The sequence below is a fragment of the Jaculus jaculus genome, chromosome 2 (assembly GCF_020740685.1).
Source record: "Jaculus jaculus isolate mJacJac1 chromosome 2, mJacJac1.mat.Y.cur, whole genome shotgun sequence".
Classification (NCBI taxonomy): Eukaryota; Metazoa; Chordata; class Mammalia; order Rodentia; family Dipodidae; genus Jaculus; species Jaculus jaculus.
This window is the reverse complement of record NC_059103.1, coordinates 9801970-9817980: the sequence shown is the minus strand read 5'-3', so window position 1 is coordinate 9817980 and position 16011 is coordinate 9801970. Positions and strand designations below refer to the sequence as shown.

At 50.9% G+C, this 16011-nt stretch overlaps 1 protein-coding gene across 1 annotated transcript in view; it reads right to left on the bottom strand.

Moving 5' to 3' along the window:
* Zan (zonadhesin) overlaps positions 1-16011 on the bottom strand; it is a 98083-nt gene that overhangs the window by 76960 nt on the left and 5112 nt on the right. The window contains 13 exon segments of the mRNA XM_045142839.1: positions 1630-2916; positions 2993-3024; positions 3907-4028; positions 4756-5027; positions 6185-6331; positions 6448-6526; positions 7598-7689; positions 9045-9209; positions 11385-11537; positions 13659-13746; positions 13968-14239; positions 14403-14549; positions 15487-15539. Of these exon segments, the coding sequence (XP_044998774.1) occupies positions 1630-2916; positions 2993-3024; positions 3907-4028; positions 4756-5027; positions 6185-6331; positions 6448-6526; positions 7598-7689; positions 9045-9209; positions 11385-11537; positions 13659-13746; positions 13968-14239; positions 14403-14549; positions 15487-15539 (2909 nt within the window).

The window sequence follows — 16011 nt, the reverse complement described above, 5'->3', positions numbered from 1 at the left end:
GGGTTTCATTCCCCGCTACCCACAGAAAGTCAGATGCACAAAGTTGCACACGCATCTGGAATTCATTTGCAGTGGCTGGAGGCCCTGATAAGCCCCTACACACTCGCGCGCACACGCTCTCTCTCTCTATCTGTACCTCTCTGCTTACAAATAAATAATCTTTTTTTAAGAAAAAAAAAAAAAAGAATGGTGAGCGGCTGGAGGTGAGGCTCAGAACACATGCTTAGCAAGCACAAGACCCTAGGTTAATCCTCTTCACCAAAAAGGGTGGAGGGGGGCTGGAGGAATGACTTAGCAGTTAAGGAATTTGCCTACAAAGTCAAAGGTTCGATTCCCCAGGACCCACATTAGCCAGTTGCACAAGAGGGCGCACACATCTGGAGTTTGTTTGCAGTGGCTGGAAGTCCTGGCGCGCCCATTCTCTCTCTCTCCCCCTCCCTCTTTCTCTGTCAAAGAAATAAAAAAAAAAAAAAAAAGGTGGAGGTGAGTGTGGGATACACAACTATTTCTCAGTACAACACTACAAGGATAAAAAGGAAAAGGAAGCCCAGGGCTGGAGAGATGGCTCCGCAGTTAAAAGAGGGCACTTCCCACACAAGTATGAGGGCCTGGGAGCAGGGGTCTGAAACCATCTGAACCCACATAAGGAGCTGGGTGTGACCGTGCGCATCTGAACCCACATAAGGTGCTGGGTGTGACCGTGCACATCTGAACCCACATAAGGAGCTGGGTGTGACCGTGCGCATCTGAACCCACATAAGGTGCTGGGTGTGACCGTGCGCATCTGAACCCACATAAGGAGCTGGGTGTGACCGTGCGCATCTGAACCCACATAAGGTGCTGGGTGTGACCGTGCACATCTGAACCCACATAAGGTGCTGGGTGTGACCGTGCGCATCTGAACCCACATAAGGAGCTGGGTGTGACCGTGCGCATCTGAACCCACATAAGGTGCTGGGTGTGACCGTGCGCATCTGAACCCACATAAGGAGCTGGGTGTGACCGTGCGCATCTGAACCCACATAAGGTGCTGGGTGTGACCGTGCACATCTGAACCCACATAAGGAGCTGGGTGTGACCGTGCGCATCTGAAACCTCCGTCCTGCGGAGAGCAGGACTGGAGAAACCCTGGGGGGCTCATGAGAATGGCAAGCTCCGGAATCAGGGAGACTCTGTCTCAAGACAGCCCACAGTGAGCACCGGGAGGGCACACCTACCACCCTCCTCTGGCGTCTGCACGCCCACTGGAAGCACACATCTGTGCGCACACACAAAGTCTAATGGTTGGCTCCCACACCCTGAGCTCACCCCCTCTCACCCACAGTGGCCCCAGCTCTGGGAAGTCATCTCCCATCTCCTTGGGCTGGCTTATCTTCACTGAGCACAGGTTTTTTCTTTTTCTGATTCTTTTTTTTTTTTTTTTTTTTTCTTGTTTGAGATAGGGTCTCCCTCTAGCCCAGGCTGACCTGGAATTCACTATGGAGTCTCAGGGTGGCCTCGAACTCACTGCAGTCCTCCTTCCTCTGCCTCCCGAGTGACTACAGGTTTTCTACTAGAATTTCTTTCCCTGACTCTCTCCCGCTCACTCTCACTTTGAGATTTTGGGGCAACCTTCCATCCACCTCATACCTGTGGTAGGTCTGTGGGCTGCCATGGTGGTTGGGGCGGCCTTGGCTGTGGAGGTTCTCGGAGCGTGTGAAGGCCTCCCCAAGACTGGCGGCTGAGCGGCCGAGAGCGTGGAGCTGGAGCACGACGTCGAACATGCTGCCGGCTGTTGAGCAGGGACAGTGGTCTCTTTCGGGGGGACAGCGGTCTCTTCTGTGGGTTCAGTCGTCTCTTCAGTGGGTTCAGCCGTCTCTTCTGTGGGTTCAGTGGTCTCTTCAGTGGGTTCAGCAGTCTCGTCTGTGGGGACAGTGGTCTCTTCAGTAGGGACAGTAGGTTTTTCTGTGGGGACAGTGGTCTCTTCAGTGGGGACAGTAGGTTTTTCTGTGGGGACAGTGGTCTCTTCAGTGAGGACAGTAGGTTTTTCTGTGGGGACAGTGGTCTCTTCAGTGGGGACAGTAGGTTTTTCTGTGGGGACAGTGGTCTCTTCAGTGGGGACAGTAGGTTTTTCTGTGGGGACAGTGGTCTCTTCAGTGGGGACAGTAGGTTTTTCTGTGAGGACAGCGGTCTCTTCAGTGGGGACAGTAGGTTTTTCTGTGGGGACAGCGGTCTCTTCAGTGGGGACAGTAGGTTTTTCTGTGGGGACAGAGGTCTCTTCAGTGGGGACAGTAGGTTTTTCTGTGAGGACAGTGGTCTCTTCAGTGGGGACAGTAGGTTTTTCTGTGGGGACAGCGGTCTCTTCAGTGGGGACAGTAGGTTTTTCTGTGGGGACAGCGGTCTCTTCAGTAGGGACAGTAGGTTTTTCTGTGGGGACAGAGGTCTCTTCAGTGGGGACAGTAGGTTTTTCTGTGAGGACAGTGGTCTCTTCGGTGGGGACAGTAGGTTCTTCTGTGGGGACAGAGGTCTCTTCAGTGGGCACAGTGGTCTCCTCAGTGGGGACAGTAGGTTCTTCTGTGGGGACAGTGGTCTCTTCAGTGGGGCCAGTGGTCTCCTCAGTGGAGACAGTGGTCTCTTCAGTGGGCACAGTGGTCTCTTCAGTGGGCACAGTGGTCTCTTCAGTGGGGCCAGTGGTCTCCTCAGTGGGGACAGTAGGTTCTTCTGTGGGGACAGTGGTCTGTTCAGCAGGGACAGTGGTCTCTTCAGTGGGGACAGTAGGTTTTTCTGGGGGGATGGTGATATTTTCTGTGGAGACAATTGGACTTTGTGTGGAAATAAGTGGATTTTCTGTGGAGACTGTGGGGGTTTCTATGGCAGTTTCAGAAGGGCGAGTGCCTGGAATAGAAGGTCTGGTAGAAAGCATTGTCGGCAATGATGCTGCAAAGAAAAATAAATTCCTGGAATTTAGTCAAAATGATACCACTTCCCTTTCATTCACATCAATGACAATGACAGAGGGTAGGTTCAAAGGGGCCACTTAGATCCCTCCCTATTTATTCCCAATCCCAGCCTTCAGACACGTAACAAACACTCAACAAAAAGTGTTCCCAACATATGTCCAATATTGTGCAAAGTATGGAAAATACAAAAATAGATAGGATGTGGGTCCTGCCCTTAGGACCACTAGTAAGGAGTTCTAAGTCCAGCCATATAACTTTATATACGGCATTAGGGCTGTAGAGATGGCTTAGCAGTTAAGGCATTTGTCTAAGAACTCTAAGAACTCATGTTCGAATCTCCAAGTCCCACATAGCCAGACACAGGGACACAAGCGCACAATGTTGCACATGTGCCACAAGGGGGCGCATGCATCTGGAGTTCACAGCAGCTGAAAGCCTGGCACACCCATTCTCTATCTCTCAAAATACTTTTTTAAAAAGAGAAATTTATGGCATTAATGACACATTCACAGCTGGATGTGGTGTGCCCACCTCTGATTCCAGCTACTGGCAAGGTTGAGGCAGGAAAGTTATAAGTTTGAAGTCAGCCTATACTGCACAGTGAGACTCTGATTCCAAATGAAAATAAAATAGGACTGGGGTCTTAGCTCATCAGCAGAGCACCTGCCCAGAATCCCTCAGTAAGGGGCTGAGGAGGGCATGGCTCAATGGTAGAGAGCTTTCTTAGCATGAAGTCCTAGGTTCCATCCCTAGTACTGAAAAAAAGAAAGAAAGAGAGAGAGAGAATGAGAAAGGAAGGAAGGAAGGAAGGAAGGAAGGAAGGAAGGAAGGAAGGAAGGAAGAAAGGAAGAATGGCAGGGGAAGGAGAGGGGGTAAAAAAAAAAGTCAGTTGTATGCCACCTTAGCATCAGAGGACTTGTATTTTACACAATCCATATAAAGAAGCCCAAGGAAGTCACCCCAGGACAGCGCACCCTTGCTTGGGGCCTTAGGTCTCATCTTACCTCGACAAGTCCCGTGATTGATCATGATGAAACTCACAGCAATAAGAAAAGCAGTGTTGGTACCCCTGGTGGCCTCAAGAAACAGCTGAAGGCAACGAATTACAAAGAAGGAAGAGTTTAATGAACACAAATCCCTGGCACTTCTCCAGGGCATGTCCTCTGCCCAAGTGTCACTTTGTCGGAATTTCCAACTGTCCAAACCCATCCCTGCCCCTTCAGCCCGTGAGTTCGCCTTTCCTCTGTCTCCTCTCCACCTGTTACAGTTTGAATGTGAAACGCCCCACAGGCTCACGTATTTGGCCACTTGGTCCCCAGCTGGTGGTGTTGTTTGGGGGAATGCATCCCCTAAAAGGGTGATCCAAAATAAATCTCTCCTGGCTTAGCAGTTAAGCTCTTGCCTGTGCAGCCTAAGGACCCCGGTTTGAGGCTCGATTCCCCAGGACCCACGTAAGGCAGATGCACAAGGGGGCGCACGAATCTGGAGGTCCTTTGCAGTGGCTGGAGGCCCTGGCGCGCCCATTCTCTATCTATCTGCCTCTTTCGCTCTCTGTCGCTTTCAAAATAATAAATAAAAATAAACAAACTATATATATATATATATATATATATATATATATATGTATGTATGTATGTATGTATATGTATATTTGTTAACATAAATAAATACATAAATCTCTCCTCTCTTAAGTTGGTTCTGTCAGGTACTTTGTCCACCTAAGGCACTAACACCATCTTTCCACTTTCTCACCCCATCGCTCATCCCGTACCACGCCCCGCACGGATGCATACAAGGGCCCCTCTCCAACTCTCACCTGCATGGGCTGCTGATATCCTGAAGGGATGGTGACAGAACTGTTCAGCCAGTCAGGGCTCTGAGACCCCATGCGGTTCCACAGAGAAATGGGGGAACTGCCCGCAGGGCTCCCCAGCAGGAGCTGGAGCATGGTGCCTTCTCCAAGGCCATACATGTGGTAAGCAAACTCCACACAGATGGCCCCAGGTGCACAGAAGGGCCGGCTCATCAGTCTGGCAGACTGCCCCACTTTGGAGAATTTGTCTGAATCGAAGTAGATATAGTGCTCCCCTGGGTAAAGGAGGGGGAGCAGCAAGGTGAGACACCCCTCACACATACAGGACAGGTCTATGTGCTTGCTCTATTGAGTAAGAATGAGACAGACAGACAGACAGACAGAGAAAGAGAGAGAGAGAGAGAATTGGCACTCCAGGGCCTCAGCCACTGAAATCGACCGCCAGACACTTGTGCCACCTAGTGGGCATGGGTGACCTTGCACTTGCCTCACCTTTGTTTATCTGGCTTAAGTGGGATCTGGAGAGTTAAAACATGGGTCCTTAGGTTTTGCAGGCAAGTGCCTTAACCACTAAGCCATCTCTCCAGCCCTTCTGCTTTTGTTTCTGTTTAGAGACAAGGTCTCACTATGTAGCTCAGGCAGGCCTAGAACTCACTATGTAGACCAAGCTGACTTCGAATTTGTGGGAATCCTCCTGCCTTGCCTCCCTAGTGCTGGGATTGCAGCAACCACACCCAACTTGCTTTGCCTCGCTTTGGTATAGGGAGAGAACCAGTAACATGCTGACCCGAAGCTTCCTGCATGCGCATCACTATACCTGTCACTGTGCTTATTTGGGCAGAGAAGCAGGGGAAACCAAACCTGCTACCTAGATTCCATGGTTGGGATTCACCAGCAAATGACTTGGCTGAAAATGAGAAGCTGGATTTTGAAGTCTTAGGTGCAGTGGAGGGGCTGGAACTGAGGGCGTTCTGTATGCTAGGTGAGTGCTATACCACTGAGCCATGCCTGCGGGCCTTCCCTGGGGGGTTCAGACAACTACTCTACCACTGAGCCACGCCCCCAGCCCATCACTGGTATCACTAGGCAAGTTCTCTTAGGCCACACCCTCAGTCCTTCCCTGGAGGATTCTAGCCAGGCCTTCTGCAACTGAGCCATGCCCCCTGAGCCCCTCCATGGGGAATTCTAGGAAGGCAACTCTACCCACATCCCAAAGCAGAAACTCTGGGTGGGCTACAATGATCCCACTGCCATGAGCGTCCACAACATAGCCTTCTCCATCAGCTCCGGCCCAGGCTGCTTTCCCAGTAAACACCGGCTGGTGGTGGTCGTTCACCACGTCCAGAAACATCCCTCAGCAGCGGCACCCCTCAGTCCCTAAGAGTGAACAGCTTCAGGGATTCATAACCTCGAGGGGTCTTCGATCTCTTACCTCCATATGAGAGCTCCCTAGGGAGGTTTGTGATGGAGATGGGCATACTTTTACTTCCCCAGGTCCACTGCCCACCATCCCAGGATGCATGGGTCCAGTCGCAGAAAGGATGGGTGCTGTCCTCAAAGTCACACTGAGGAAAGCTCTCTAATGGATCCAAGAGGGAGGCGTAAGACACTTGGGCTGTGTTTTGCGTGTCTCCCACCCTGAGTTCTTGGGGAGAGGTGGCTGGTGTTGGGGGTCTCCCAGGGTTCTGCTCTCACCCCCACAGGGAGCGATGCTGATTGCATCCACAGCTACTGCAGGTTCTGGGACCTTCCCAAATACGCCCACCACGAGGAACTGAGGAGAGAAAGAGAGTGGGCCAGGCATGAGCTTTTAGCCCAAACTCAGACCCTTCGGACCTTCCATCGGACTTGGACTTTTTCTTTCTTTCTTTTCTTTTCTTTTTTATTTATTTATTTATTTTTATTTTATTTTATTTTTTAAATTTTTTATTAGCATTTTTCCATGATTATAAAAAACATATCCCATGGTAATTCCCTCCCTCCCCCCTTCTTTTCTTTTTTGTTTTGTTTTTTTTTTGTTTGTTTTTTGAGATAGGGTCTCACTCTAGCCCAAGCTGACCTGGAATTCACTATATAGTCTCAGGGTGGCCTCGAACTCATGGAGAACCACCTACCTCTACCTCCCAAGTGCTGGGGTTAAAGGTGTGCGTCACCACGCCCGGCCTGCTTTTTCTTTGTTTGCTTTGTGTGTGTGTGTATGTACACACATGTGTTACTGTAAGTGCAGGCATGCACAAGCCATGACACACATGAGGAGTTCAGAAGACGGCTTCCTGTGTCAGTCCTCGCTTTCCGCCTTGTTTGATGCAGGCACTTTCTTGGTTCCTGGCTGTGAAAGCCAGGCAAGCTAGCCCACAAGCTCTTGGGGGTTCTCCCATCTCTTCCTTCCTTCTTGCAGTAGGCATGCTGGGATTCCAGTCGCTAGTTCTATAGCATCTGGTTTACATGGGTTCTGGGGATCCAAACTCAAGTACTCACATTTGCTTGGTAAGCACTTTATCCGCTGAGCCATCATCTCCCCAGTCCTTGTTATTTTTTGGGGGGAGGGGGAATGGGGACCATGTCTCATATAACCCAGGCTGGCTTCAATATGTAGCTCAGGGTGACCTTGAACTCTTGATCCTCCTGCCTCCACCTCCCAAGTAAATGCACCATGATACCCAACTTATTAGATGGTGCTGGGTACTGAACCCAGGGCTTCCTGAATTCTAGAGAAGCATTCTACCAATTAAGCCACACACCTAGCCTGTACCTGATTTTCCAAAGACCCTGACCCCTGCCCAGAACCTCAGTTCACTCTCTAACACTGAGGGACCTCCGAATAAGGACCCTTGCTCCCCTGTACCTGTATGTGTCCCTGTCCTGTGTAATTGACAGACACAGGCTGCCAGTTGGGTCCAGGTTGTCCTGAGTAGACAGTGTGTTTCCGGATGCTGCCTACAACAGAAAAAATCAGAAGAGAAGGGAGCCTAAGGGGGTCACATGGCAAGGGACAAGCTGCAAAGAGAATACTTGGGTAGTATGGCCCCATGGCAAGGGACAAGCTGCAAAGAGAATACTTGGGTAGTATGGCCCCACTTGCAGGCAATCCTCCCTCACTTTCCTGGAAAATTTTTTCTTTCCTTTTCTTTTTCCTTTCTTTTTTTTTTTTTTAATTTTTATTTATTTTTTTGAGAGCGACAGACACAGAGAGAAAGACAGATAGAGGGAGAGAGAGAATGGGCGCGCCAGGGCTTCCAGCCTCTGTGAATGAACTCCAGACGCGTGCGCCCCCTTGTGCATCTGGCTAACGTGGGACCTGGGGAACCGAGCCTCGAACCCGGGTCCTTAGGCTTCACAGGCAAGCGCTTAACCGCTAAGCCATCTCTCCATCCCTCCTTTCTTTTAAAGATTTTATTTTTATTTACTTATTAGAAACAGAGAGAGAGAATGGGCATGTCAGGGCCTCTCGCCACTGCAAATAAACTCCAGACGCATGCGCCACCCTGTGCATCTGGCTTACATGGGACATGGAAAATCGAACCTGAGTCCTTAGGCTTCTCAGGCAAGCACCTTAATCACTAAGCCATCTCTCCAGCCCTCTTCCTCGTTCTTTCATCCTTCCTTTCTCTTTCTTTTCTTCTCTTTTTCCTTTTCTCTCTCCTGTCTTTTTCTTTTTCCTTCCTTCCTAACGCTAAATTCCTTCCCTTTCCTTTTTTGTCTCCTTCCTTGTTTTCTTTTTCCTTTCTCCTTTCTTCTTCTTCTTTTTTTTTTTTTTTTTTTTTCATTTTTGATGTATTTGGAAGCAGAGACAAAGAGGAGAGAAACAAAAGACAGAATGGGCACACCAGGGCCTCCGGCTACTGCAAACGCACTCCAGATGCATGTGCCACTTTGTGCATCTGGCTTTATGTGGGTCCTGGGGAATCCAACTCCGGTCATTAGGTTTGCAGGCAAACGCCTTAACGGCTGAGCTATCTCGTCAACCCCTTCCTTCCTTCCTTAACCTCCTTCCCTTCCCCCTTTCCTTTGTTCCTTCCCTCCTCCTCCTCCTCCTCTTTCTTTCTCAGAGCCTGATGTAGCCCACGCTGTCTTAAAACTTGCTATGTAGCTGAGACTGTCCTTGAATCGCTAATTACAGGCCCACAGTAGCACCCATGGCAGCATGTTTCTTTTTCTAGAATCCACTGCCCTTGCCATTTCTCATTTCATGGAATAATCTCGCAGGCATCTAGAGGTTTCCCTAGGCCTCGAGGCGCAGCCCAACCACCCGAAATGCACCCAAACCAATGCAACGCATCCTCCCCTCTGACCTAAGAACGAAGCGTAGACCACAAGGGCAGCGCCAGGAGACTGGCCGCGCAGGGTGTACTGGAAGGAAAGAGTCAGACAGCCGGAGGACTGGCTCACGGGACTCAGGAGGAAGGATTTCTGGCCCGGCTTTGCGTTCTTGGGATCCAGGAGCATGTAGAAGCCACCTGTGAAAGAAAGGGCCTGGGAAGTGGAATGCCTGGGGCTGAGAGGCGCGCGGCTCACAGGGTCAGGAACTCAGCGAAGACAGGGAGTCCCAAGAGCCGCCTAGAACCACACGGGGCAGAGTGGGTAGCCAGGACCCTGGCGTCACTGTGAGGAAGCGGGCATCCTCCGAATCTTGTGCCCCGGCCGCAGCCTCCTCTTTCTTTTTTTGACCCACTGAACATGTATATGTATGTATGTATTATGTATGTGTATGTATATGTATGTGTGTGTGTATACATATATATATATATGTATACACACACACACACACACACACATATATATATGCATGTATATTTGTAGATATGTATTTAATGTGGAAGCCAGATTTGGTAACACCTTTTATTTATTTTTAGAGACAGACAGAGAAATGGAGAGACAGTGAGTGAGTGAGTGAGTGAGTGAGAATGGGACAGGACAGGGCTTCCAGCCACTGCAAAGGAATTCCAGACACATACACCACCATGTGCATCTGGCTTAAGTGGGACCCGGAGAATGGAACCTGGGTCCTTAGACTTTGCAGGCATGCGCCTTAACCACTAAGCCGTCTCTCCAGCTCTGAACATATTTTAAGTCACACAAGTTGATGACAGTCAAGCGTCACCCCGAGAGGTGGACTGCTCCACCCTACCTCACATCTCTTTCGGAAGCAAACCAGACAGCCAATCATCCTTGAGCTATACAGTGACGTCACCAGTAGCCACCACAGAAAGGGAAGAGGCCGCTAACGCGTGCTCACGCATGCGTACTCGTGCCCGACCCGGGAAAGAGGAGGAAGGGAAGGAAATGGGAAGATGAGGAAAGAGAAAACAGGAAATATATGAGGCAGGGAAGAGAAAATGCTTCCCCGCCGAATTACATCCCTAACCCTTGACTTTTTCTTCTTTTTTCTCTAAACCTTGACTTTTTGAGGCAGGGCTTCCCTCCCTATGTAGTCCAAGCTGGCCTCGAACCTTTGATCTTCCTACTGGGTGCTAGGATTATATGCGTGCGCCATTCCACCCAGCGCCTTTTTAAAATTTTTATTTATTTGAGAGAGACAGACAGAGACAAAGAGGCAGATAGAATGGGCGCGCCAGGGCCTCCAGCCACTGCAAACGAACTCCAGACACGTGTGCCCTCTTGTGCATCTGGCTAACGTGAGTCCTGGGGAATCCAGCCTCGAACCAGGGTCCTCAGGCTTCACAGGCAGGCACTTAACCGCTAAGCCATCTCTCCAGCCTTTTTTTTTTTTTAACTATTTTATTATTTGTGTGGGGGCGAGAGTGCACTTGCCACCATGTGTAAGTCAGAGGAGGGCAACCTTGGCTTGTTTCTCCTCGCCCCTTGCTGCTCCTTGCAGACTTCAGGATTCTCCTAACTCTGCCTCCCCGTTACCTTAGGTACCTTGGGCTTAAGAGACTCAAGCACTTCACTGGAGAGGCTCAAACTCAGGCGGGCAGGCTTGCAAGCAAGCATGTTTAACCACTGATTCATCACCCCAGCCTCTCTCCTTGTTTAACACTCTTGATTCTTTTTTGTTGTTGTTTTGTTTCACTCCAGTCCAGACTAACCTGGAATTCACTACGTAGTCTCAGGGTGGCCTCGAACTCACAATGATCCTCCTACCTCCGCCTCCAAGTGCTAGGATTAAAGGCGTGCGCCACCACACCTTGTACCCTGATTCTTAACTTTCAGGACATTACAATGTCCTTGCTCTGTAAGTTTCGAATGAATAACTGGATGAATGAAAGATGCCAGGGAAAGGAAGAACAGGCTGTGTTGGGGTTACCAGAAAGTCACTGTGGACTGTGGAATGGCAGTGAGAGAGACGATTGGTGCTTGTCTTTTTTTTTTTTTTTTTTTTTTTTTGAAGTAGGGTCTCACTCTAGCCCAGCTGACCTAGAATTCAGTATGCAGTCTCAGTGTGGCGTTGAACTAACAATGATCCTCCTACCTCTGCTTCCTGAGTGCTGGGACTAAAGGCGTGTACCACCACGCCTGCCTTGATACTTGCTTCTTGCCATGAACCCTGAGCTGAAAGAGGTTTTGAGGATGCTGGGGGATCAGCAGGTACACCTCAAGGACGCTATTGTAGAGAGGAGACCAGAAATTCCAAGACCACCGCCTGGCCAGTACTCACTACCAGTACTCACTACCAGGGCTGGAGAAGTCATCATCAGGACCCACGCCCGGCTGCCCAGAAGAGCCATTCTTCTGTGTCCACTTGGCTCCAGTGGCAGTGGGGACCCAGCTCCAGCCACAGAGGTCATCTGGAGTGTCAAAGGTGCATACCTGCGTCATGCAGACTGAGGAGACAGAGAGGAAGAGATGTGGCTTGGGAAATAGCTCAGCAATAGAACACTTGCCTAAAATTCCCGTGGGAGCAGAAGGCATGGCTTAGCCATAGAGCTCCTGCCTAGAATCCCCAGTGAGGGACTGGGGGTGTGGCTCAGTGGTAGAGCTCCTGCCTAGAATCCCCCAGTGAGGGGCTGGGGTGTGGCTCAGTAGTAGAGCTCCTGCCTGGAATCCCCAGTGAGGGGCTGGGGTGTGGCTCAGTGGTAGAGCCCCTGCCTAGAATCCCCCAGTGAGGGGCTGGGGGCGTGGCTCAGTGCTAGAGCTCCTGCCTAGAATCCCCCAGTGAGGGGCTGGGGAGTGGCTCAGTGGTGGAGCTCCTGCCTAGCATCCCCCAGTGAGGGGCTGGGGTGTGGCTCAGTGGTGGAGCTCCTGCCTAGAATCCCCCAGTGAGGGGCTGGGGACGTGGCTCAGTGGTGGAGCTCCTGCCTAGCATCCCCCAGTGAGGGGCTGGGGGTGTGGCTCAGTGGTAGAGCTCCTGCCTAGAATCCACCAGAGAGAGACCCTGGGGGCATGGCTCAGCAGTCCTGGATTCAATCTCCAGTATCAAGAATGCTGCCTCTGAGATCTACTCTTAGCATAGATTACATACAGAGTTTGCTTGTAAAATCATAGGTGTGGAGCATCTAGCCCAGTCCCTATGCTCAATAGTGTTGGGTTCTTTCATGGCTTCTGGAATTTTCCTCTTTCTGGGGGGGGGGGGAGGTAGGGTCTCACTCTGGTTCAGGCTGACCTGGAATGATCTATGCACCTCCACACCTGGCTATGAATTTTCCTTTTTTAAAAATATTTTTTGCCGGGCGTGGTGGCGCACGCCTTTAATCCCAGCACTCGGGAGGCAGAGGTAGGAGGATCGCCGAGAGTTCAAGGCCACCCTGAGACTACATAGTGAATTCCAGGTCAGCCTGAGCCAGAGTGAGACCCTACCTCAAAAAACCAAAAAACCAAAAAAAAAAAAAAAATATTTTTTGTTTGAGAGAGAGTCATACAGATAAGAGAGAGAGAGAGAATGGGTATGCAAGAGCCTCCTAGCCACTGCAAATGAACTCCAGAAGCATGCTCCACCTTATGCATCTGGCTTACGTGGATACTGGGGAATTGAACCTGAATTTAGTAGGCAAGAGCCTTAACCACTAAGCTTTCTCTCCAGCCCTCCTTTTCTAAAACATCAGCCTGACAATTCTGTATAGACTGGCATGGTGGTGTAGGTAACAAATAGGATGACCTCACATCTACGTGTGTGTGTGTGTGTGTGTGTGTGTGTGTGTGTGTGTTTTGTTTGTTTTGTTTTGTTTTTCCAGTTAGGGTCTCACTAGCTCAGGCTGGCCTGGAATTCACTATGTAGTCTCAGGGTGGCCTCAAACTCTCGGTGATCTTGCTACCTCTGCCTCTCAATGCTCTGTGTGTGTGTGTGTGTGTGTGTGTGTGTGTGTGTGTGTGTGTTTTGTAAGGTTTCATGTAGCCCACACTGGTCTTGAACTCTGTGTAGCCACGGATGACCCTGAACTTCTGATCCTTCTGTATCTATTATTTCCTAAATGCTTGGATTACCTGGGCATGGTGATGCACACCTTTAATCCCAGCACGTGGGAGGCAGAGGTAAGAGGCTCACCATGAGTTCCAGGCCAGTGTGAGACTACATAGTGAATTTCAGGTTAGCCTGGACTAGAGAGGAACCTTACCTGTAAAAAACAAACAAACAAGTGTTTGGATTATAGGCATAGTCTACCTCACCTAGTTTATGCAGTGCTGCGAATCCTAGACTGCATGTATTCCAGGCAAGCTCTCTGCCAACTGAGCCACATCCTCAGACCAGCCAAGAGCTTCCTGAGCTGTGGCACTTCCTGCACCGGTGTAAGGACAGCCTATGGCCAGGTACCCCCATGACTCCATGTGCAAAGACGACTTCTCCCGGGCTGTGGCTGCTTCAGGAGTCAGGGATGGGGGCCAGGCAGCAGTGAGAAAGCCAGAGCCTCAGTTCGGGGCAAACTGGGGTCCTCAATGCTGAACTACCCCACCCTTGCCCCTGGTAGTTTTGCTGGGGGGAGGAAGAGGCACAGAGAGAATGGACTCACTCCGGTTGCAGGTCCCCCGACGGATAGAGAGGGCATCCAGAGAGATGTCCAGGTAGGCCGTGTTCCCCCTCATTCCCTCAAACATCAGCTGTGGGCCGGTGGGGGGGGGGGGGCGGGAACAAAAAGATGCCAGACTCAATGAACCAGCGGCCCCCTACCCCCTGTCTCTGGCTCTCCCAGCTTCCACCCTGAATCCAGATGGCCGAGGCCACTGTCCTGGCCACTACCCACCCTCCTGGGCCTCGTCCCCGCCTAGGTTCCCCCCATGCCACCTCCCGCTGCACTCCCTGGGTCTACCCTCCACCTCACCCAGCTTGGTAGAGTGAGGTCTGCGGGCACGGTGACGGCGGTGGGCATCCAGGAGGGGCTCTGGGTGTTCACGTGTTTCCAGAGCACACTGGGGTGCTTGTTGGGCGAGCCCGAGAGCAGCAGCAGTTTGAGCTGGGCCCCCAAGGACAGTCCGAACATGTGGTAGGCGAAGTGGACGCAGAACGGGCCTTGCTCCCAGAGGTCAGGGCTGCGCAGGCGCGCCACTCCACCCCGGGGGAAGGTTCTGGAATCCATACGCAGGTAGTAGCCCTCTGGGAGAGGCACGCAAGCACCAGGAAGGTGAGATCCTGCAGTCTCCAGGAGACGTTCACACCCATCCCTGCTCCCCCGTTCCATGTCCAGCAGCTCGTTGCCCAACTCTGCCCGCTTGCCCAGGGAGCTCCCTAAACCTTAGTCTTCCACAGCGCCCCTCACCTCCGTTGGGGTACCCTCCAGGAGGCCCGGAGATACCAGTGGAGGAAGGCCCGGTAGTTCGAACCCAGTCCCCATCATCTGTAGCCATTTGGAACCAGTCACACAGAGGTTTGGAGTCGTCCTCAAAATCACACTCAGTGACAATGGCTGTAAAGACAGAGCTGTCATGAGGCCCCCAGAGAGGACAAAGGACAGAGGAGAGGACAGAGGAGGGCAGGGGACGGGGTCAAACAGAGCCACCCTGGGAGACAGGGCTCAGTAGGGTCACTAAGCTTAGAGAAGGCTGCCACCCAGCGCAGATGTGGGAGACAGAAACTTACCGAAATTCAGGGCTGGGGAGTGGGATGGGCAGAAAACAAGGTTAAGAGGTATGATCTGGGGTGAGGATGATTCGATTCATCTGGGCGTGCCAGTGTTGTCTGGACAGCATTTATAGTAATGCTGCTGCTATTATTATTATTATTACTACTACTACTATTATTATTTTATTTGGGTCTTTTGAGACAGGGGCTCATGTGACCCAAATTGGCTTTAACCCTTTATCTTCCTGCCTCAGTCTCCTGGGTCCTGACATTACAGGCATGAACCACCACGTATTTTAGTTTAGTTTAGTTTTTAGTTCTTTTGATGGAGTCTCATGTAGCCCAGGCTGGCTTGGAACTCACTGTGTAGACTGAGGCTGGCTTTGAATCCCTGACTCTCTTGCCAAGTGCTGGGATTACAAACATGTGCCACCATGCCTGGCTTTGTGCGTTTGAGCCAGAGCTGTGCTGTGCAGCCCAAGCTGGCCTCAAATTTGCCATCCTCCTGTCTCAGCCTCTCCGGTGCCCAGGATTTACTGGCATGCACCACCACGCCTGACTCTTGCCACAGTTATCCTGAAAGGGAGACTTTCAGGCAGGGTTGAACTCTGCTTCCTCCTTGACCCCTGTTCAGAGCTGCCCTTAGTAGCTTGCTCCATGTTTATGTCATTGCTCTGTCCTGACAACATCTGGAGTGCGCCACAGCTGGCCTAGGGACTAGAGTTCATTGCAAGGACAAGGGTTCTTGGGGAGAGAGAAGGGCCCCCATGTTTCCAACTCACAGTTCTCCCTGGAGCTGCGCACCAGAGGCTTCTGAGCTGGAGGCTTCTGTCTCCTGGGAGTTGGTTTGGAGAAAGCAAAGATGTCACACTTGTCATTTCTAAGGCTGGAGAGATGGCTTAGTGGTTAAGGCGCTTGCTTGGGAAGTTTAAAGAGCCAGATTTGATTCCTTAGGATCCATGTAAACCAGATGCTCATGGTGGCGCATGCGTCTGGAGTTCCTTTGCAGTGACTAGAGGCCCTGGTACACCCATTCTCTTCCTCTCTCTCTCCCTCTATCTCTCTCTCTTGCTCGCTCTAATTAAATGAATAAGAATAAAGTTAATTTAAAAAATGAAATTTCTAGGGTTAAGGTGCTTGCCTGCAAAGCATAACGACCCAGGTTCAATTCCCCAGTACCCGCGTAAAGCCAGATGCGCAAGATGGCCCAGGAGTTTGTTTGCTCTAGGCCCTGGTGCACCCATTCTCTCCCTCTCCCTCTCTCTGTCTTTCTATTTCTGTCTCATAAATAAATAAAAATAGAAAGT